Source organism: Phacochoerus africanus, chromosome 4 (assembly GCF_016906955.1).
Source record: "Phacochoerus africanus isolate WHEZ1 chromosome 4, ROS_Pafr_v1, whole genome shotgun sequence".
Lineage (NCBI taxonomy): Eukaryota > Metazoa > Chordata > Mammalia > Artiodactyla > Suidae > Phacochoerus > Phacochoerus africanus.
In genome coordinates, this window is record NC_062547.1 from 70,106,288 (window position 1) to 70,128,753 (window position 22,466).

General features: G+C 53.1%; 1 protein-coding gene across 11 annotated transcripts in view; it reads left to right on the forward strand.

Annotated features, from left to right (window-relative positions):
• SMARCA4 (SWI/SNF related, matrix associated, actin dependent regulator of chromatin, subfamily a, member 4) overlaps positions 1-22,466 on the forward strand; it is a 93,697-nt gene that overhangs the window by 53,035 nt on the left and 18,196 nt on the right. For 5 of the 11 annotated variants that reach the window (XR_007134462.1, XM_047777083.1, XM_047777085.1 and 2 more), the window contains 12 exons: positions 641-883; positions 2,167-2,280; positions 2,804-2,911; positions 3,990-4,076; positions 5,300-5,346; positions 6,898-7,064; positions 9,784-9,947; positions 12,076-12,303; positions 12,555-12,653; positions 12,911-12,988; positions 13,613-13,831; positions 18,441-18,703. Coding sequence is in view for 10 of the 11 variants with exons in the window: in XM_047777083.1 (XP_047633039.1) it covers positions 641-883; positions 2,167-2,280; positions 2,804-2,911; positions 3,990-4,076; positions 5,300-5,346; positions 6,898-7,064; positions 9,784-9,947; positions 12,076-12,303; positions 12,555-12,653; positions 12,911-12,988; positions 13,613-13,831; positions 18,441-18,703 (1,817 nt within the window). In the remaining variant the exon portion in view is untranslated. Of the gene's footprint in view, positions 1-640; positions 884-2,166; positions 2,281-2,803; positions 2,912-3,989; positions 4,077-5,299; positions 5,347-6,897; positions 7,065-9,783; positions 9,948-12,075; positions 12,304-12,554; positions 12,654-12,910; positions 12,989-13,612; positions 13,832-17,925; positions 18,263-18,440; positions 18,704-22,466 lie in introns of those variants that run through there. The other 6 variants (XM_047777088.1, XM_047777090.1, XM_047777089.1 and 3 more) reach the window with 4 other exon arrangements.

Sequence of the window (22,466 nt, forward strand, 5' to 3'; positions counted from 1 at the left end):
TTGGGATTTAGAAGGCAAAGCCAGAGTGGCTCTGAAGCTCATCGCAGTGACGTATAAACAGGGATTTATACCCGCAGCTCCTGCCTGCAGACTCCCACTCACAATTAGAATTGGCGTCCAGCCTGTGTCCTTCAGACATGTGGCCCCTGACAGGCTCTGGGGCTCAGCCATGGTCCCAAAGCTCACACTCTCTTCCCGCCTGTGCTGCGCCTGCCTTAGAGCCACAGCCTGCCAATTAGCAGTGTCCCTGTTACCAAACCACGTACTCCGTGGACCCCACCCAGGGGAGCTTCTGCTCAGCAGGGGGGTGTTATTTGGGGGTTTTCTCTGTGCCAGATGCTAGAATGTGTAGTTTTCTTGGGAAGCCTAAACACTCTTCCTCACGTGGCTTTTTTCACCGGGTGGCAGGTCATGGCTATGTCTCTCTGAGTGTCCGCCCTCACCCCACACTTTACAGAGGCTGCTGTGTGTGGCTGTCACGTGGTGTGCTGCTCCCTCACCAGGGGCTGTTGTGCTCACGTTTTCCTCCTCAACAGGCTGATCTGCCTGGTGCCTTCTTGCCTACTGGCCTTGAGGTTTTGCCCAGCCAGGCAGCCCCGCCCGCCTGTCCTGCTCTGACTTCCTGCTCTCGGGCCCGCAGATCCGCTGGAAGTACATGATCGTGGACGAAGGCCACCGCATGAAGAACCACCACTGCAAGCTGACGCAGGTCCTCAACACGCACTACGTGGCCCCCCGCCGCCTGCTGCTGACGGGCACACCGCTGCAGAACAAGCTGCCTGAGCTCTGGGCGCTGCTCAACTTCCTGCTGCCCACCATCTTCAAGAGCTGCAGCACCTTTGAACAGTGGTTCAACGCACCCTTTGCCATGACTGGGGAAAAGGTGGGTGTGCAGCCAGCCACGTGCTAGTGTGGGGTGGGGTGGGGAGCCTTGGTCCCTCAGCCACGAGCTTCTCCAAAGACCGTTCAAGTTGATGGTCCCAGGCCCAACTGGCATGTGTTCAGTGCCCACCACAGCAGGCCCAGCCAATTGGAGGCAGCCCTGAGGGCAAGTCCCAGGGTACTCTCTAGGCTCACCTGATCCTGCGCCCCAGGCACAGGGAGGGGACAGCAAGAAATATGGCCTTGAGGTGTGAAGGCGCAGCTGGAGGATCTGAGGGGAATTTGGTTTTCACCCTGAGGGCAGTGGGAAACTCTGAAGGTTTCAGTCAAGGATGTAACATGGTCTGCATCTGTACCTCTTGTTTTCAAAGAATGCTGTGGCCTTGCACCTCGAGGTTCATATAGCTGTGGGTGGTGTTCAGTCCACTTCCAGGCCAGCTGCTTTTTCAGTTGAAGGAGGTGAAGCAGCCTGGTGACTGGGGAAGTGGGCACACCTGCAGGGGTTGACAGGAGTGCCGCTGCCCAGGCAGCCATGTCCCAGCCTGCTTCCTCCCAGTTTTGAGGTTTTCCATAGAGAAGTCCAGGACAGCCAAGGCTACCAGGCTGTTACAGAGGGGCCTCTGTTGACATCGTCCATGGGATCCCCCATCTGTGCACCAGCTGAGGCAGTAATCCTCCTGAAAGAGAAACGGGCCTTTCCGAGAGTCTCCTAATAAAGAAGCCACCAGTTTTCAGACAATCGGGATCCCTACCCCAATAACTGGGGAACAAATGCTCTGTTCCACTTATTTTCAAGTAGATCAGATTCAGGTGCTGTCTTGCTCTTCAGAGTAGCAGGCCTCCTGGGAGAGAGCAGCATTTCTTTCCCTCCGTCCCACCCAGGCAGAAATGAGAGTGGATTTGGGCTCCCAGGGACAGGGCCAAACCCACTGTGAGAACCCCCAGTTGACATCAAACACCAATCAGTGTGACCCTGGTGCCATCCAGCTTTCATTTGGGCATGTTGGTGGGGTTCTGGGCACACAAGTTCATGCTACTTTGGGGGAAGTGACAGCATGCCGCTGTGTTTCTCTTCATGAGACCGTGGAGCAGAGTGCCCTGGGGCCTTGGCCTCTGTGTCCCAGGACTTCTGTGGCAGGTCCCAGATCCTTGCAGTTTTCCAAAGGGAGAAGGTGCCTGCCAGGCTCCAATAAAGCTTAAGGCAGCCTGAAAAGGAGGCTCCCAGTGGCCTGCCCCCTTCTTTGGAGATAACGCTTGGTTTGCATGTCTTATTGGGGATGCCAGGTGGACCTGAACGAGGAGGAAACCATTCTCATCATCCGTCGTCTCCACAAAGTGCTACGGCCCTTCCTGCTCCGGCGGCTCAAGAAGGAAGTCGAGGCTCAGTTGCCTGAAAAGGTGCCATGTTTGTTCTGAGCATTGTGCAGGGGGGTTCTCTAGGGTGGGCCCTGTCAGGTGACTGTCCTGGGTCCCAGGTCTGGCCCTGGTCGATCCAGCCTGGGGATGGCTTCCCACCCCCACAGGTCCCCAAAGTGGAAGGCCAGTGTGCTGTGTTCGAGTACTAGGTCCCACCTGCTGGTCACCAGGGCCCCTTCTCTCTCCCCTGAGGGTTGGTGACCCTAGCCAGTGGCCCCTGCAGTCACACTTGCCCTTGGTTTTTTTGGCCAGCTGTGGAGAGGTCCTCAGAAGGTAGCCAAGTTGCCCCTTCAGGCCCACAATGCCCCCCACATTTCTCTGCATAGTCCACATTTCTCTGCATAGACCTGCTGTAGTCCATCTGTGGGGTCTCCTCACTGTCTCCTGTGTGCCCTGATCCGAGCACACACACCAGGGCCCAGGAGCCTCCGAGAGGCTAGGAGATTGGAGCTGGGCCAGGCTCTGGACCCTCGGTTCCAGCTGACGGTGGCATGTGTCCCTGCAGGTGGAATACGTCATCAAGTGCGACATGTCCGCCCTGCAGCGCGTGCTCTACCGGCACATGCAGGCCAAGGGGGTGCTGCTGACCGATGGCTCTGAGAAGGACAAGAAGGTTAGCCCGGGGCCCCCTTCCCCACCTTGGTGTCCACGGTGGGCGGGTTGGTGGGCAGCTGGGTGTGGGGCTTGAGCACACTATAACTAGTGGACCTTTCGCCTCCGTGGAGGTGATGTTGTGGCTGAGCCCCCATCTGGTCGTGATCTCAAAGGCATTGAATGGCTTGGTTGAAACTGTGTCTGGTGTGAAGCGGCCCCGTCTAGAATGCTGAGGTAGCAGGGGCTGCAGGCCTGTTTCCAGGGGGTCCCCCAGAGCCTCCCAGTCAGCCCTGTCTGGGGTCCTCTGCTTCAGAAGTGCTGGCTCCTGTGTGTCACTTGGCAGTGTGGGGCCTAGCATAGAGCCTGACAGGTAGAAAGTGCTATTGGGTCCCACCTTCCCAGCTGAGAAGGAGTCACCTCAACAGCCACGTCCTCTGAGCCCCTTTGCCTTGTTATTATGTGACTTTGGGGTGACATTAGTTCACAGTGGAGAGGAGAGGGGGGCTGTGCAGGCTGCTGCCTTCTGATGTTCCAGGTCCTACCTGCCCCAGCTCCCCTCACCAGGACTGAAATCATCCTCTCAGGTCCCTCAGTTCTGTGTCCGATGCCTTGAGCTAGGCCTTGCCTCCTCGATTGCTCCCCTTGATGTTTCCTTTGGGCCCTTTCTTACCTGAGCCGTTGTAGCAGCATATTTCCTGGTTTACTTCCCGGCCCAGGGCACCCACCCCCGCATCCTTCCTTCGCCTGGTAGCCAGAGATCTTTGTAAGCCAGCATGGCCCATCTGGCTGCAGCCCCTGGGGCCTCCACCCAGTGCCCTCGAAGCTGTCTGGCCTCACAAAATGTTTGTGATCTGGCCTCAGCTCTTTGCCTGTCATGTTTCCCTTCCCGCTGGCCCATCCTCAGCCTCCACCTTCCCGGGTGCTAGAGGGTCTCTGCCTTCCCCAGTGCTGGCCTCAGCCCTCCAAGCCTCAGGAGGAGCCAGAGCTACGCTCCCTCTCCTCTGCCACAAGCCACACGTCCTTCTTCCACGCCTGCCCCCCCACCCCCCCCACCCCAGGACCAGACCGATCTGGGAGCTTCTCTTCTACCTCCTCAGGGCAAAGGTGGCACCAAGACACTGATGAACACCATCATGCAGCTGAGGAAGATCTGCAACCACCCGTACATGTTCCAGCACATCGAGGTGAGGTCTGGGGACAGGGCGGCAGGCCCAGAGGCACCCAGAGCTCGTGGGCCTTAGCCCTGCACAGGCGCTGCTCTTGGGGGCAGCTGTCTGCACTGAGACCCACACAGAGCTAGGTGGCTTCTTTGTGACAACCTTAAAGAAGAGGTTGTTGGGGAGTTCCCTTCGTGGCCCAGCAGAAATGAATCTGACTAATATCCATGAGGACGCAGGTTTGATCCCTGGCCTCACTCAGTGGGTTAAGGATCCAGTGTTGCCATGAGCTATGGTGTAGGTTGCAGATGTGGCTTGGATCCTGGGGTGCTCTGGCTGTGGTGTAGGTCAGCAGCTATAGCTCCGATTCAACCCCTACCCTGATACCCTCCATGTCCTGCAGGTGTGGCCCTAAAAAGACAAAAAGACCCCCCCCAAAAAAAGGAAGAAGAGGTTGTGATGTTTTGACTGTGTGATGCTTGTACGTTTGTCTTTTGATTGATTTCTTGTTTGCAAGTACTTATGGTAAAGAATCCAAACTGTGTAAGGAAATATGCGGGAGAAGTGGAAGCCCCTCTAATAACCACTGAAGCCTTTGGAGGCTGTTCTTTGAGGCTGTTGCCCACCCTGGTGGGATCATGCTGCCCTGCTCGTTGGCTACTAGCCTTTCCCACTCAGTGACCTGAGGGACTGTCCTGGGTTGAAACATTGAGAGCTCAGTGTCCCTCTTCATGACAGCCCTCGTCAGAACCTTTCTGGTCCACAGTACCCTTGAGGGTCTAGACTCTTGCTTCTAAAAAGCACACATCTGTCCATACATTCTGATAACATTTCAGGGTCATTGCAAATCCCCCGAGGACCCCCCGGGATTCCATTTCATGACTCCAAGGATGGTCTCAGGCTCACGCTACCAGCCTACACCACAGCCACAGTATCACAGGATCCAAGCCGCATCTGCAGCCTATACCACAGCTTGTGGCAACACCAGATCCCTAAAACACTGAACGAGACCAGGATACTAGTCGGATTCGTTTCCCCTGAGCCACAACAGGAACTCCTCCTTTTGGCAGTTGGGAGTGTTCTGTTTCAAGGGAAGGGATGTCGTCGGGATAGAAACACTGTGTTCAGTGTCTGTGTGTGGCCTTGGAGCCATTGTGGCTAATGGCTGAGCACCGGTGGGTTGACTCATAGGCATGGGGCTGGGCTGCTCATTGCTGCCCCACACTGACCCACCTCTCTTTCCTTTGCAGGAGTCCTTTTCTGAGCACTTGGGCTTTACTGGCGGCATCGTTCAAGGGTGAGATTTTCTTGCTTAATGGGGTGGGCAGTTGGTCTATGTGCAGGTGTCTCTCTCTTTGATTGGCTTTACTTCTGTTGTTATATTTGTTTCAAAGGCAGTCTGTTCATGGCAGAAAATTTAAAAGACATAGATGAACTCAGAATACAAATTCACCACTTTGAGAGTTGACTAGGCTTGGCTTCCAGGCCCTATTCTTCCAGGCTCTGTGACCTGTGACCACTTTCCTAACCACTCTGATCCTAAACTCTGCCCACCAACAGAGACATATTCATTATACAGTGTGCTACCCACCTCACTGTGGAGGGATTTTCTTCTGCTTTGTTTATAATGTGCACCCCAGACATCGTTCAGCCCTGGTGTTGGACATGGATGCGGCCTCAAGGTTTCACTGCTACAAACAGCCTTGCATAAAACATTCTTAGGAGAGTGGCCTAGCAGGTTAAGGATCTGGCATTGTCGCTGCTGTGGCACAGGGCACTGTTCTTTTATTGAGTTCGATCTCTGGCGTGGTAACTGAATATCATGGGCAAGGCCAAAAAAAACAAAAAAGAAACCGCAAAAAACACAAACATTCTTAGAGCTAAAACCACCATCATTTCTCTGGGATAGTAAACTATTTCCAGGAGCAGAGGCACCAGATGAAAGAGCAAAATGTTCATTTGTTGTATAGTTTTTCGTAACAAATTGCAAAATGGGGCCACACAGTCCTGGGTTTGAGTTCTGGCCCTGGCATGTCAGCAGCCATGTCACACTGTCTCCCAGTGTCAGTGTTCACATCTATAAACTGGGAGTGAATGACAGGAGCCACAGTGGCCCTTAGCCCTGCATGTGCTGCGAAATGGGTGCTCTCCACTGTGAGTCTCTGCTCCCTAAAGGTTCTTTAATGGGAGGCTTGCTTTCCCAGGGAAGCCTTCATCCATGCCACTTGTCCTGTTATCTTTACTAATAGCACCTCCTCTCTCTCTTAAAAAAAAAAAAAATTGGGGAGTTCCCGTCATGGTGCAGTGGAAACAAACCTTGACTAGGAACCATGAGGTTGCGGGTTCAATCCCTGGCTTCGCTCAGTAAGTTAAGGATCACGAGCTGTGGTGTAGGTTGCAGACGCGGCTTGGATCTCAAGTTGCTGTGGCTGTGGTGTAGGCCAGAAGTTGTAGCTCCAATTCGACCCCTAGCCTGGGAACTTCCATATGCCACAGGGGCAGCCCTAAAAAGCAAAATAAAATAAAATAAAATAATAAATAAAATATTTGTATTATACTTGATTTACAATCCGCTCACCTTTAAGAGTATCTGAGTTGGACAGTAACTTCATGATCACTCTGGAAATAGTGACCTGAGTTTTAATTGAGTTGAAGTGGTTTCACTGAAATGCTGGCAAGTGGCAGGGAAGGGTAGTCTGCTCAGGAAGCCACTTGTGTGCCCCTGAGCCTGGTGGCCAGCCTTCCTGGGCTTATGTAGCTGGAGATGGGGTGTGCCTCCTCCTTTGCCCGTCGCAGAGTGCTGTGGCTCACGCTGTCTGTGTCCCTCCCCGCCCCCTCCACTCCCCAGGCTGGACCTGTACCGAGCCTCGGGGAAGTTTGAGCTGCTTGACAGAATTCTTCCCAAACTCCGTGCCACCAACCATAAAGTGCTGCTGTTCTGTCAGATGACCTCCCTCATGACGATCATGGAAGACTATTTTGCGTATCGCGGTTTTAAATACCTCAGGCTCGATGGTGAGTATGACTGGGAGAAAGGTGGTGATTAAAGGGCCTTGTTGGGAGTTCCCGTTGTGGCTCAGTGGAAATGAATCTGACCAGTATCCATGAGGTTACGGGTTCAATCCCTGGCCTCACTCAGTGGGTTAAGGATCTGGTGTTGCTGTGAGCTATGGGGAAGGTCACAGATGTGGCTTGGACCCCACATTGCCATGGCTGTGGCTTAGGCCAGCAGCTGTAACTCCAATTCACCCCCTAGCCTGAGAACTTCCATGTGCCTCGGGTGCAGCCCTAAGAAGCAAAAACAAAAAAGGGGGGCCTTGCTATCTGCTGCTGCCAAAGTTCCTGGCCAGTATGCCCCTCCCTCACAAGGCAGGCCAAGGCTCAAAGACTGTAGCTCTAGTGACCAGAGTGGGCATAGCAGCACACTCAGTGAGACAGGCTCGAGATACCAGGGGGAGGGCCCTGGGAGTCTTGTGGCTGGTTCTCCTGAAAGTAAGGCTTATGCTCTTTCCACCGTAAGTTGGGTCCAGTGGTTGAGGGATACCCTATAGTCCTGTTATGGTGATAAATGGCAGAAACCCATATCCTGTGGGCATAAGGAAGAAAGCTTTGTTAGACTTTCACAACTGAACTTCAAGAGGTAGCTTTTAGGCACAGGTGAATCCAGGTGCCCAGGTGATGTTGGAGGGACTTTTCTGGAGCTCCTGGCTGTTTTGTCTTCCATTTTGGCTTCATTCTCAGGCATCCCCTGCAGGCTTTCTTCCGCCTACTCAGTGTCCCAATCAGAAGCAGCTTGTGTTTCCCCCCGAAGTCTGAGAGCCAGCTCTCATTAGGCAACTGTGAGCAACATGCTCCTTTCTCCACTGCCCGAGTGGCTCTGGAGCTGGAATCAGGCGTGAGCACTGAGAATAGCAGGAGAGGAAGGGAGGGAGGGAAACAGATGCTTCAGGGGTGATAGCGGCAAGTTCCCCTGGGAACATCGCTCACGTGACCATGTGCACTCCCAGGAAGTCCTGTTTCTGCCTTGTTCCCAGAATGTGGGCGCTCCGGGTGGAGGGAGCTGAGTGAGATGCTGATGGCATGCAGGTCCCATGCTCCGATGAGTGTCATCTGACCTGGAAGGCCCTAGAGAGAGTCCCCCACCCTCTATCAGATGGAGTGAACAGGGCTCTCAAGGAAAATTGACTCTGGAGCCTCTGGGGTAAACCACACTCCTCAGAGCCTTTATCTAATCTATGGATAGACACCCCAATCCTCTTTGCCCCTGATTTATCTCTTACCGTGCATCCTGTGGAACTGTGGGTTTTTTTCGGACCATGGACCTATAGTTGCTGGTCTCATCTGTCCATCTCCGCCCTCCCCACCCTCACCCAGAACCTTTGCCTCGTTCTGGTCTTGCTTTCCTTCAGCCCTTCCTGGAATTCTGTCCAGAGCAACCTCACAAACACAGCTTTGGTCACGTGTCCCCTGCCCTGCCCCCTTCAGCTGTGTCCCACTTGGGACTGAAAACAGCACCCCTGCTGAGGCTGGCATGGCCGGGCCCACCTCACCCCTCCCTCTGTGTGCTGGCCCTCCTTATCGTCCTCTCTGTCCTTTAGGGGCCAAGCCTTTGTGAGTGCTGCTCCTGCTCTGTGTCACCGTCCTGACCCATAGAGGACAGGCTGAATGCGGGGGGCGTGTTCCCTGCACCCGTCTGTTCGTCCCTTTTATTCCCTTCTCTCCGTGATGAGAGCCCTCTGTGTAAGGGTGAGGACTTTCATTTGCTCAGCTGTGGCTGCATTCCTAGCACCTCATGTGGTTGCTGAAACAGGCAGAAACTGGGACAGGACAGGGGATGGGAACTCAGTGACACGTGGGGCAGCCCTCCTGCTGTCAGAATGCTGAAGGTGAGGGCATAGCCGGGCGTCCAGGAGCAGCCCCTCCACATGGCCTGGTCCCACCTGCCCCACCCCCAGCTAGAGGCCCTAGCCCCTCCTCGGAACGGGGGCAGCCCCGGCTCCACTGGGCATCAGGCCTCCATGCTGTTCATTGTGATGTGTAGGCAAGTGGCCAGAAGCATCACCAGAAATGACACCTGACTTTACCAGAGGCATCTTTGCTCTGAGACTCGGGGTGCTGAGGATCATACCCTGGGCTGTCACATGAGAGTCCTTATGACTCCATGAAGAGGGAGCCGCCCTGCCCAGAGGGAAGCAAGTCCCCATTATGAGGGCCCATGTACCCGCCTGTAGACAGCTCCCACTGCGGCAGGATGGAGGCAGGCCCCATCCCTCTGGCCGGTTATTCTCTACCAGAGCAGTGCTCTCTGCCCACTCTGGGGCCCCTTGTGTGTTTGGGGGACATGGTGTTAATGACTGTGGAGTCTCCCGCCACACACTGGACTTCTAGGCAGGGCAGGTGGTGGCAATGACACCTACAGGGCAGCCCACTCTGGTGCCGGACACCATGCTCTCGTGCTCGCCCATTTAGTTCCCACAGCAGCTCCGTTTTACACTGTGGGCCCGTTGGGGGCTCATTTTCATCTCCTGGATGGGAGGAGTGACATTCAGTAATGTTGCTGTAAATGAGTTGCTTGCTAATTGCATCTCATGGCCACCTGTTGCACGAATGTAGCGTGGCTCAGGTGGCCCGAGTAGGACCTGTGAGGGTGTGGTCAGGTGTTCCTCATTGTCTCCTCACCACCCCTCCCTTCCTCCCAGTCACCCTGATAACCCTGCTTTCCACCCCCCGGCAGGAACCACAAAAGCGGAGGACCGGGGCATGCTGCTGAAAACCTTCAACGAGCCCGGCTCCGAGTACTTCATCTTCCTGCTCAGCACCCGGGCTGGGGGGCTCGGTCTGAACCTCCAATCGGCTGACACTGTGATCATATTCGACAGTGACTGGAACCCCCACCAGGTAACAAGAGGCTCAGGGGGAGGGGCTCAAAGCCTCAGGGAGACTGTGCCCACCGTCCCAGGTCCCACAGGCCCCCTGACGTTCTCCTGCAGCCCCAGAGAAGCAGCAGCACCCACAGCTCCAGACGCCTTTGGAGCAATGCCTAGAGCAGTTATTTTTCTCTGTTCCTCAAAACTAGTTTTTTGCTCTGATTAGGAAAAAGTACGTATTTAAAAACAAAACAAAACAAAACAAAACTGGCATCAGGCGGGTGTGTGAAGAAAGTGGAAACCACCCTGGTCTTGTCAGCTGGCAGCCGTGGTCACTGTTGAAGTTGTACAGGTCCTTTCCGGCTGTGTTCTGGCCCAGCTCTCACTGCTCGTGCCTCTTAAAACCACACTCGGGGCACACTTTGTGTGCTGCTGCCCTTGTTTCTTATCTGCAGGCCCCTCATGGGGCTTCCTACTGGTTGATAACAGGGATGTGGTCTTTTATAGATACAGCAGTTTCAAAGTAAGCTTTTATCCTTTCCCTACTTTTCATTATAAAATTACTATTTTCAGTAACTCAAAGTAACAGACAAGAGTCCATTTCCCCCTCCCACACCAATCCCACTCTACTTTGTACGCCAGCATCAACCTGTGTGCACACACAGTTTGCAGCTCTGATGTGAACACAGCATGCTCTTGCACGTACCTCTTCCTGCTGGCAGCTAGTGTGTTCATGCCTCCATGCATAAGCACCAGGACCCTGCCCAGTCTTTGCTTGGCGGCCAGCTGTCCTGGCATATGGTGGCCCAAGGACTTTAAAGACAAACCCCAGAGGGCAGGTGTCCGGGTTTTCTGTTTCTCAGCATGACCATTTGTCCCCTTGGGAAAACCACTTGTCCCTCCCTTGGAGCACCGGCCAGGTCAAGCCTGAAAGGTGGGATTGCTCAGCCATGGGCCTGTCCCCTCCTCATTTTTGTTGCTTCTGCCAAAGTGACCCAGCAGGCTGCCCCAGCTTTCACTCCTGTGGGCAGTGTGAGCAAGCCCTTCCCCACAGCCCCACAGCACCCGTTATCATTGTGTACGTGATAACTCACCTGGCAGACGTACTGGGGTGGTTGCTGGTGTCCCTTCCTGCCATCAGGCTGGGGAGTAGTTCCCTACCAGACCTCGATGACTGGCCTGTTTCCTGAGAGGTGGTTAGGGTGTGTTTCCCTGTCATCAGGCGGGCAGGAGCCTTGTCCCCACTACACCGGGGAGCATCAGATGTCCTGAGGCATGTTGCAGGGCCAGGAATAGGTCATCAGGTGCTGGCCCTGCCGGGAATCACAGGTTGAGTTGAATTGGGGGAGGAACCATAGACACAGACACATCCGTTCCCATTCGGTGCAGATCTCGAGGTCGGCCCCACACAGGAGTGGCCTTTGAGCGTTCGCAGGCATCAACCTGTGTGCACACACATGTTGTGGCTCTGACGTGAACATGGCATGTTCTTGCACATGTCTCTTCCTGCCAGCAGCTCCAGGCCCCCGACACAGGATTTTATAGGACTCCTCCTGGTTCTGCGCTGGGCGTGATGATACAGATAGTGTTGGCACTGCATCTACCAGGTGGTCGGCTGAGCACCCAATGCCTGTTGGCTCCTCTTTTGAACACAATAGACATGAGAGAGTCTCATGTCAGCAAAGTGAATCCTGAAGCTCAAAAGAGGGGGGCCTGGGCCCAGCAAGAAAGTAGCAGGGCCTCCAGTCAAACCAGGTATCACAGTGATGTTGCCCAGCCTTGGCACCATTCTGTAAACAGTTCCCTCGCCGTGATACGGCCACGCCAGGGCTCTTCTGGGCTAGGCCTGGGGGCTTGTGCAGCTGTGACAGGAACTGCTCGGGAACATAACCCCTGGGGTGGCCCTCTAAAACTGTGCTTCCTTCCCCCAGTCTCTGTCCAATCCCAGCTAACTTAGAAAGGGACACATTTCTAGCTTAGGAGCTCAGGTGAGATCATCCTGGCAGAGGCTTCTGTCTTGCTCCTGAGCTTCTGGCTGTGCAGCCTCTGGTTGTGGTGCAGGAGCAGCCAGGCAGGTGCATGAGAGCATCCAAGGGTCAACTTTCCCTTAACAGTCTAAAGAGCTTGTTTGGGACTGACCTGCATTTCTCTCTCCCCAGGACCTGCAAGCGCAGGACCGTGCCCACCGCATTGGGCAGCAGAATGAGGTGCGCGTGCTCCGCCTTTGCACGGTCAACAGCGTGGAGGAGAAGATTCTGGCTGCAGCCAAGTACAAGCTCAACGTCGACCAGAAGGTGATCCAGGCCGGCATGTTCGACCAGAAGTCCTCCAGCCACGAGAGGCGTGCCTTCCTGCAGGCCATCCTCGAGCATGAGGAGCAGGATGAGGTGAGGGCAGCGCCGGCCCCGACCCCCTCCCCGGCGTGAGTGGTGGACGCATGAGCGGCTTTCATTTTTGTTTTTTTACCTTTTTTGCACTCTTATTTTTTTTGCATCCCTTTGGAGTAAAGGGAGTGTGGGCTGAAAGGAAAGAGGATGAGTACTTGCTTTTTCTTTGAAGTGGTTTTTTTTTTCTAAACTGCTGGTGAAATACGCCGGATTGACAGCCCTGGAGACTGAAGTCCTCTATTTATCCACAGAGCAGACACTGCAGCACGGGCAGCGGCAGTGCCAGCTTCGCCCACACTGCCCCTCCGCCAGCGGGCGTCAACCCCGACTTGGAGGAGCCACCTCTAAAGGTGAGAGGGGTAGTTCAGTCTCCATGCCCATTCAATCCTCGGCTTCTCGGCTGAGACGGCCAGCAAGGGCCCTGATCCCACGGAGCGTGCGTGTGCGTGTGCGTGTGTGCCTCTCGCTGCCGTGTGGGTCCCCATCCACCGCAGCCGGACTGGGACCGCCAGCTCATTTCCCATGGACTGCCGCCGCTCGCCTCCGAGCCCGGCTGCCGCCCACCCCGGCCTCTCCGCACTCGGACTAAACCTGTGAAATCTTGTAGGAAGAAGACGAAGTGCCTGACGACGAGACGGTGAACCAGATGATTGCCCGGCATGAGGAGGAGTTCGACCTGTTCATGGTGAGCACACGGGCCGGGACGGCGGTTCCACCCTACACGCCTTGCAGGGCTTGGTTCCCGCCTGCACGAGGGGGACCTGGGCTTGCAGGCCCCTCCCTGCTGACACCGCACAGCGCAAAAGGTCTCAGTGACAGTGGTGCCCCAGCCCGTAATGGAGCCAGGGACAGCCCTAGGGCGGCCTCATGATGACCCCTAACTGATCCATCTTTGTTCCCTGGCCTCCTAAGTGTGTCATAAGGATGATGGGATGTGTACATGCACAGCCCTGCTCCGATGTGTGGTCCTTGGTCCTGCTGATGCCTGCTGTCGCCCCTCTTGGGCATGGAATCAGGAGTGCCCTTGGACCCAGCAGGCCTGTGCTTCTTGCCAAGACTGTACAGGGAGCTACCACCCCATTTCAGCCCCTCTCCCGCCATCTTTTGCTGTCCTTTCCAGTTTTCTCTTCCCCTGAAGCTGAGCCCCAGTAAGGGCCTGACATGGGAGCCCGGCCAGCCCGGCCACTGTTTAACTACCGATGCAGCGTAGCCCTGAGGCGGGAAGTAGCCCCTTGTCAGGGCACCCCTGTGCTCCCATCCCTGTGCTGACACCTTTCTTCCTCTGTCCCTGCCACCCAATGTTCCACAGCGCATGGACCTGGACCGCAGGCGTGAGGAGGCCCGCAACCCCAAGCGGAAGCCACGCCTGATGGAGGAGGATGAGCTCCCCTCGTGGATCATCAAGGACGATGCCGAGGTGGAGCGGCTGACCTGTGAGGAGGAGGAGGAGAAGATGTTCGGCCGAGGCTCCCGTCACCGCAAGGAGGTGGACTACAGCGACTCTCTTACTGAGAAGCAGTGGCTCAAGGTACATGCCAGAGAGGGCTACAGGCAGGCCTCGGGCAGCTTGGGGCTTGGTTGCTGGGAATTCGGCCTTCGTCAGAAACCTGAGCAGTGCTCTTCTGCTGTCCTCAGTCATTTTTCACTAATGACAACAACCCTTCCATGTGGGGTCAGATTCACACAGTTCCTCCTGACACAACTCAGGAAGGAGCACCATGTGGTCCCCGTGCAGCTCAAAACTTGCTGCTGGGTGGAATTGGCCTTTCTAGTGTCAGGTTAAAGTAAATACTGTTGATCTCAGCATGGGGCTGGTCTGGGGACCCAGTGATAGATCAGGGATTGTCAGGTCCCCCACGAAATGATTGGGAGTGCTGACGGGGTCAGGTGGCCCTGCTTTGGGCCCGTCACCCCTGGGAACTGTGGGGAGGGAAGGGGAGAATACACGCTCCCCACCCCCACCCCAGCCCAGGCTCTGGCGCCAGCTGCTTATGGAGGTGACATGAGCACCTGTTGTCAGCAGGTGACACCTGGACCTCAGCAGCTGCCGACAACCAAGCAGGGCTGCAGGCGCCTGTTCAGCCCTCATGGCTCAGCCCTCTTCCTCCCCACGCCAGCACTGAGGTTACAGTGACACATCTGACCCCACCCCTGCTCAGGGGCTCTGAGTATAGAGGTGATGATTAAGAATCCAACCCTCAAATTGTTATCCTGAAACAACATTTCCCACAAGGCAGATGGCAGCTTTTGGCTGCGCCCTGCTGAGTAACACACCCCAGAATGAGCAGCCCAGCTCTCCCCTGCTTCCCATGCCTCTGGGACCCTGGGGTTCCCCTTGATTAACTGCAGCCTGGTACTTCCTCAGCTGTGTGGCCAGATGGTCCTGGTCCCCTCCTGGAAGCTCAAAACACCCCAGGCTTGCTAGATCACCCACTTAGCTGTGCATGAGAGGAAGCTGTTGAAACATGCCAGGGTGGGGTGTCCCATTCCCGCCATCACCCAGGCTCCAGGGCCAGGGAGGGAACCCCCTGAGGAGGGAGCACCTGCCCAGCCACAGACCCATGCAGCTCCTGTGGGCCCTTTACCAGCCCTGTGTTACTGAGATACCAGGTGCCTTTTAAAAATTAGCTGCCCAGGAGTTCCCATCATGGCTCAGTGGTTAACAAATCTGACCAGGAACCATGAGGTTGCGGGTTTGATCCCTGGCCTTGCTCAGTGGGTTAAGGATCTGGCATTGCTGTGAGCTGTGGTGTAGGTCGCAGATGTGACTCGGATCCCGTGTTGCTATGGCTCTGGCGTAGGCCAGCCGCAACAGCTCCGATTAGACCCCTACCTGGGAACCTCCATGTGCCACGAGTGCGGCCCTAGAAAAAGGCAAAAAGACCAAAAAAACCAACCAACCAACAAACAAAAAACTGCCCACGTGTTCATAATGCTTTGCGTTGATTTTTTTCTTCTTTTTGTTATTTGGAGGTATAGCTTATATACCACAGAATTCAGCTATTTAAGATGTGTACTTCAGTGACTTTCAGTATATCTGTAGAGTTGTGCACCCGTCACCACAGATGAGGTTTAGACCATTGTCCCCAAAAAGAAGCCCTCTTTCCCTCTTTAGCTTTCTTCCCATTTCTTTATTCCCCCAGACCTTGGCATCTGCTGAACAACTTTCTGTCTCAGGAATTTTGCCTGTTGACACTGTCCATAGATGAAGTCATACAGTGTATGATCCTTTGAGGTCTGTCTTCCTTTACTTAGCACATTATTTTCAAGGTTCATCCAGGCTTGATCATATAGCAGGATTTCCTTCTTTTTATGGCCAGAGAATATTCCACTATATGGATGCACAGCCTTTGCTTATCAGTTGATGGACGCTGGGGTCGTTTACCCTTGTCAGCTACTCTGACTACTGCTGCTGTGAACATTTGTGGACAAGTTTTTGTGAGGATGTATGCTTTGATTTCTCTTAGCTGTGTTCCTAAAAGTGAATCAGATGGTATTTCTCTCTTTAAACTTTTCAAGGGACTAAATCTGTTCTCCAGAACAGTTGCACCATTTTATATTTCCACCTGCAGCCCAGGAGGGTCCCAGTTTTTCCATATTCTTGCCAATAGTTTTTATTTGCCTCTTTGATTATAGCCATCCTAGTGGGTGTGCGTTGGTATCTTGTGGTTGTGAATTGCATTTCCATGGGGGCTGATGGTGTTGAGCACCTTTCCACATGCTTGCTGGCCGTTTATGTATCTTCTTTACAAGTCTCTCATCAGATTTATGATTTGCGAATATTTTCTCATATTCTATGGGAGGTTTTTTCTTTTTAACTTTCTTGATGGTGTCCTGGGAGGCACAAAAGGTTTTAATTTGATGAAGACCAGTTTATCTGTTTTTCTCTTTTTGCTTATGCCTTGGTATAATGTCTGAAAATCCATTGCCAAATCCAGGGTCCCAAAGATTTACCCCTGTGTTTTCTTTCAAAAATTTTATTGGAGTTTCAGCTCTTACATTTAGGTCCACAGTCCTTTCTGAGTTAATCTTTGCATGTAGCGTGAAGTCAGATTCCAGTTTCATTCTTTTGCACCTGGCTGTCCAGTTACTATAGCACCATTTATTGAAAAGACTGTTCTTAGAGTTCCTGCTGTGCCACAGTGGGTTAAGAATCTGACTGCAGCTGCTCAGGTTGCTGTAGAGGTGTGGGTTCCATCTCCGGCCCAGCACAGTGTCCCCAGCTGCAGCCAGCTCAGACTCCACCCCTGACCCAGAAACTTCCATATGCTGTGGGGCAGCCATAAAAACAAACCAAAAAAAAAAAAAAAAATGAAAAGACAGTTCTTTCCCAGCTGAGCATTTGCCTTCTCATATGTCATAATTAATAAAACTTACATCAGTAAAGAGAGTTAACTTACCCAAAACAGGCACTCCTCTGTCTTAGTGGTGAACCTGTAACTGGCACCACTTTTCTGGTAGCCAGCCTGGTGCCTTCAGAATGTGCCTCCCTCTTGCCCTGCTGGACTGACCTGCATGTCCAGGGTGCAGGACCAGAGACCCTCGTATTAGATTCCTCAGGCTATGTGGTATATACACAATGGAATACTACTCAGCCATAAAAAGGAAAGAGATAGATTCCTCAGGCTGCTGTAACAGTTACAACTAACTTGGGGGCTTAATACAACAGGGACTTATTCTCTCACAGTTCAGGAGCCTGGGAGTCTGAAATCTTGGTGTCGGCAGGTCCATGTTCCCTCTGAATGCTCTAAGGGAGGGCCCTTCCCTGGCCCCTTCCGGCCCGTGGTGGCCCCAGCATTCCTTGGTTTGTGGCTGCGTCACTCCAATCTGTCTCTGTCTGACTCCTTGGATTTGGACCCACCTTAATGTAGGATGAGCTCATCCTGATCCTTAAGTGATTCCACCTGCAAAGACTCTTACCCTCATAAGATCCCAGTCTGAGGTTTCTGGAGATATGAGTTAGAGAGGACACTGTTCCTCTGCCCACTGCATGCCCTCCCCATGCCAGCCTCCTTCCAGTCCCTCCTACCTGCTCCATGCCTTCCATGCTGTTCCTTTGGCCTGGAGGCCTTTCCCTCCTCTCACCCTGCAGATCTCAGCTGAAATGCCCACGTCTTGGACCCTCTCCTGCCCCACCATCCTCAGAGCACCACTCACCCTCCTTTTTGGCATTTGACAGACTGGTCACCAAGTTTGCTAGATGTTAATTACTATCTCCCCTCCATAACGTGTTGTGTTCAGTGCTCTGTCCTTGGTGCCTGGCCCCGTACCCCACTCACAGTTGCAGCCAGTAATAGAATAACCAGTGCATCCCTTTGGGTCCAGGCCTCACTCCCTTTTCTGATTCACTTTGTGTTGAGGAGTAAAACAAGTTGGTTATTGTCATTGAGAATTAATCAGAATTATTTTAAAATTAATATTTATGCTTATGTCCTTCAACTCAGCAGTTTCACTTCCAGGTATCTATCCAAAAGAAAATCAGATGTCAGTCATGGTGGTACTTAGAATAGTCCACCCACCCCCCAAAATTGGAAAGAACCTAAGTGCCCAACAACAGGGGAAGTTAAATTCAGACCCGTCGAACGAGGAAATTCTAAATAGACGTTTAAAACTATGTTGCAGAAAAACGAAGGGAAATATATCCAGGACATAGTAAGCAAAAAGATGAGTCGTGATGTGGTACGTGGCCCCAATCCCGGTGCTGCCTCGGTCTTGCACGCGTGTGTGGGAATGTGGGGCGTCCTGCTGGTGGATGGCGGTGATGGCTGCACAGCGTGAACATACCTAATGCCACTGCACTGCACACTTAACGGTGGTTGAAGTGGTCAGCCTTATGTGTATCTTACCACAATTTTAAAAATACGTAGAAGGTCTAGAGCAGCAGTGTGGACGGTGTCACCTCTGGGTCGAGGGTTTACAAGAGCCCGTTCTTCAGGCCCCACACACTGAGGATATGACTCTTCAGCTTGAAACATATGCTGTTGAGGTGGGCCAGCGCCAGGAGGCAGAGCTGGCCTCTGTGGCCCGGAGCCCGTCCAGACCCCCGGTGTGTGTCCCACCCTAGCCGGGCCCTCAGGTTCGCGCCGCGGCCTCTGCTTGTCAACCTCGGTGCTGGCTGTCCTATTTTACCACTATTGACCCTGAAGGCCATCGAGGAGGGCACGCTGGAGGAGATAGAAGAGGAGGTCCGGCAGAAGAAATCATCACGGAAGCGCAAGCGAGACAGCGATGCCGGCCCCTCCACCCCGACCACCAGCACACGCAGCCGTGACAAGGACGACGAGAGCAAGAAGCAGAAGAAGCGTGGCCGTCCTCCCGCCGAGAAGCTCTCCCCCAACCCACCCAACCTCACCAAGAAGATGAAGAAGATTGTGGATGCTGTGATCAAATACAAGGACAGGTAAGTGGGGGAGGGGCATGGGTGGGTTGTCCGGGAGGGACCTGTGAGCCCACCGCTGGGGCAGTGGCCCTGCCCACATAGGACTTAACATTCACATCCTGGAAGAGAGGAGACAAGCAGCCCTGCTGAGAGGGCAGGAAAGGTGGCATTTGAGAGGAGCCCTGAGGGCAGGTCTGGGGACAAGGGCTCCAGCAAGGGCCTAGCAGGTAGTCAGGCCCCAGGAAAGAGTGGCCAGCGAGTTTGAGGCCAGTGGCAGGTGAGTATGGGGGAGGGGTCTGGGCTGCGGTAGACCCCAGTCACATGGCTGGTGTACCATGGCGGAGAGGCTCCTGTGGCTGGAACGGGGAGCCAGTGGCGCTCCTTCTGTAGACCCTCCACCTTCACTGCCCTCTCTCCACCTGCATGGTCTCTCTGGGCCATCATAGGTCGCTGCTTGTTGGGAAGACATAGACCAGGCACTGGGGCCCCCGTCCTCACAGGTGTGCAAGGACAGTGCATGATTTCAGCTTCACTGGATCTGCTCATGGATCATGAGTGCCACCTAAGTAAAAAGAAAGTGACATGGAGTTCCCGTTGTGGTGCAGCGGAAACGAATCTGACTAGGAACCATGAGGTTGGGGATTCAATCCCTAGCCTCGCTCAGTGGGTTAAGGATCCAGCATTGCTATGAGCTGTGATGTAGGTCTCAGTTGCAGCTTGGATCTGGTGTTGCTGTGGCTGTGGTGTAGGCTGGCAGTTGTAGCTCTGATTTGACCCCTAGCCTGGGAACCTCCATATGATGCAGGTGAGGCACTCAAAAAACAAAAAGACAGGAAAAAAAAAAAAGTGAAGTTCCCATCGTGGCGCAGTGGTTAACGAATCCGACTAGGAACCATGAGGTTGCGGGTTCGGTCCCTGCCCTTGCTCAGTGGGTTAAGGATCTGGCATTGCTGTGAGCTGTGGTGTAGGTTGCAGACGTGGCTCGGATCCCGCGTTGCTGTGGCTCTGGCGTAGGCCGGTGGCTACAGCTCCAATTCAACCCCTAGCCTGGGAACCTCCATATGCCGCGGGAGCGGCCCAAGAAATAGCAACAACAACAACAACAACAACAAAAAGACAAAAAAAGTGACAGTCCTCCTGCAGCCCTCCAGGGAGACACGTGCACATCCTACCAGTGTAGGGCAGGTTGTGTGGAGCTGCACAATGCAACCAGGCATGTCCTTCCACTCCCAGTGTCTTATTCCATGTACTCCTCGTACAGGTCATGATGCTATCCCATAATGGGAGGGCTTTACAACTCAAATTGATAGTAATTCATAAGCAAAGTAGGGGAGAATTTTAATCTGTCAGATGGAATAGTGTCAAGGTGTGAACGCACAGTGGATTATTTGAAGAAACTGTTACCAAGCATGTGAGTTAGGGGATGTAGTACCCAAATAAAGGGTACAAATTGCCCTTTAAAAAGAATCTTTTATTACTAGGGGAGAGACAAATGTGATGTGGAAGAGGCATATTCAAGTTGAACTACTAAGCCCCCAAAATGTAATTTCTGTGTCAGTATTGAGAATAAAATATTGAACTCATTTGCAAACCTTGCCTTTGAGGCAAATTCCACAAAGAAAAAAGTAGACCAACAGTTATTTAAAATGTGAAATGTTGGAGTCCCTGTTGTGGCGCAGCAGAAACAAATCTGACTAGGAACCATGAGGTTGTAGGTTCAATCCCTGGCCTCGCTCAGTGGGTTAAGGAGCTGGCATTGCCGTGAGCTGTGGTGTAGGTCACAGACACAGCTCGGATCCTGCGTTGCTGTGGCTGTGTTGTAGGCCAGCAGCTGTAGCTCCGATTCGAGCCCTAGCCTGGGAACCTCCATATGCTGCAGGTGAGGCCCTAAAAAGCAAAAAATAAAATAAAATAAAATATGGAATATACAAAAAAATCCAATGAAATGATAGGCCTTGATGCTTTCTTTTTAGTGATATTCTTGCAAGAGAACCTTAACATTGTCAAAATGAAGAAGACCCTCAATGGTCAGGGGGCGAAGATGGACTTTTCAAAAAGTTATGTCAGGAGTTTCCTGGTGGCTCAGTGGGTTAAGGATCCAGCATTGTCACTGCTGTGATGTGGGTTTGATCCCTGGCCAGGAACTTTTCATGCCGCAGGCATAGCCAAAAAAAAGTCATACTGATCACTGGGATGTCCATTGGAGAAGATGAACTCTGACCTCTCCTCACACCATACACACATGTTAATTTGAAATGGATCATAGAGATAAATGTGAAACGTACAGCAAGGGGGGAAATCTTGATGGTCTTGAGGTGGGCATAGGTAGGATAGGTTCGCCACTAGCCATAAAAGACTCGTGAGTTATGGAGTTCCCTGGTGGCGAATCAGGTCAAGGATCTGGCATTGTTGCTTCTGTGGCTCGGGTTCAGTCCCTGGCTTGGGAACTTCTGCATGCCACAGGCGAAACCAAAAAGGGAAAGAAAGGAAGAAAGAAAAAAGACTCATGAGTTAGGCTTCACTAAAGTTAAGAAATTTGTTCATCATTAAGGGGCACCCTCATGAAGACTTGTCACAAACTAGGAAAAGAAAATCCCATTTTAAAATAGAAGGCATAAACAGACACCTCCCAGAGGAAGATGTCCCATTGACCCATCAGCATGTGGAAAGGTGCTCAGGATCACTGCACGACGTGATAACATCAAGGAAATGCTCAATTAACACAAAAGTGAGATGCCTCCTCACACGCACCAGCATGGCTGAAATTCCTCTCAGTGCTGCTAAGGATGTGGAGCAGTAGGACCTCCCATGCTGCTCGTGGAGCATTCAGCCCTGGGCAGGATCTTCTGAGGCTCGACACCCAGCCTCTCCAGTCCCAGTCCTGAGTGCGTGTGTCCCCCAGGAGACGTGTGCAAGAGCGTTCAAAGCAGCTTTGATCATGACCCCAAAAGAAACAGCCCAGTGTCCTCCCACAGGAGAACGTTGCGGTGGTGGCCTAATCGGAGAGCAGAAACTTTTTTATTCTTTTTTTTTTTTTATTTTGTCTTTTTGAGGGGGCCACACCCACAGCATATGGAGTTTCCCAGGCTAGGTGTCGAATTGGAGCTACAGCTGCTGGCCTATGCCACAGCCACAGCAATGCCAGATCCTAGCTGAGTCTGTGAGCTACACCACAGCTCATGGCAATGCCGAATCCTTAACCCACTGAGCAAGGCCAGGGATTAGACCTGCATCCTCATGGATCCTAGTCATATGTGTTTCTGCTGAGCCACGATAGGTACTCCAAAGAGCAGAATTCTGATAGTCACGAAGACAGATGTAACTCCCACTCCCTGGAAGAATCTCACAAACATTTTGTTGAGTGAGATAAGCCAGCCACTGACAAGTATTTTTTGTGTGCGCCCCCTTATAAGAAGTTCAAAAGCTGTTCAGCAGTGATGGGCATTGATCAGTGGTTACCTCACGTCAAAGGAATTGACAGGGAAGGGGCACTGGGGAGTTTCTGGAGCATTGGGATCTCGTTGTGCATATGAAAACCCTCACCAGGGTATATACCTAAGGCATGTGCATGTCCTTATAACAGGCTCTGCCTCGGTTTTTAAAAAATAGACACTGGAGGAGTTCCCCTCGTGGCCCAGTAGAAACAAATCCAACTAGAAACCATGAGGTTGCTGGTTCGATCCCTGGCCTTGCTCAGTGGGTTAAGGATCTGACGTTGCTGTGAGCTGCAGTGTAGGTTGCAGACATGGCTTGGATCCTGTGTTGCTGTGGCTGTGGTGTAGGC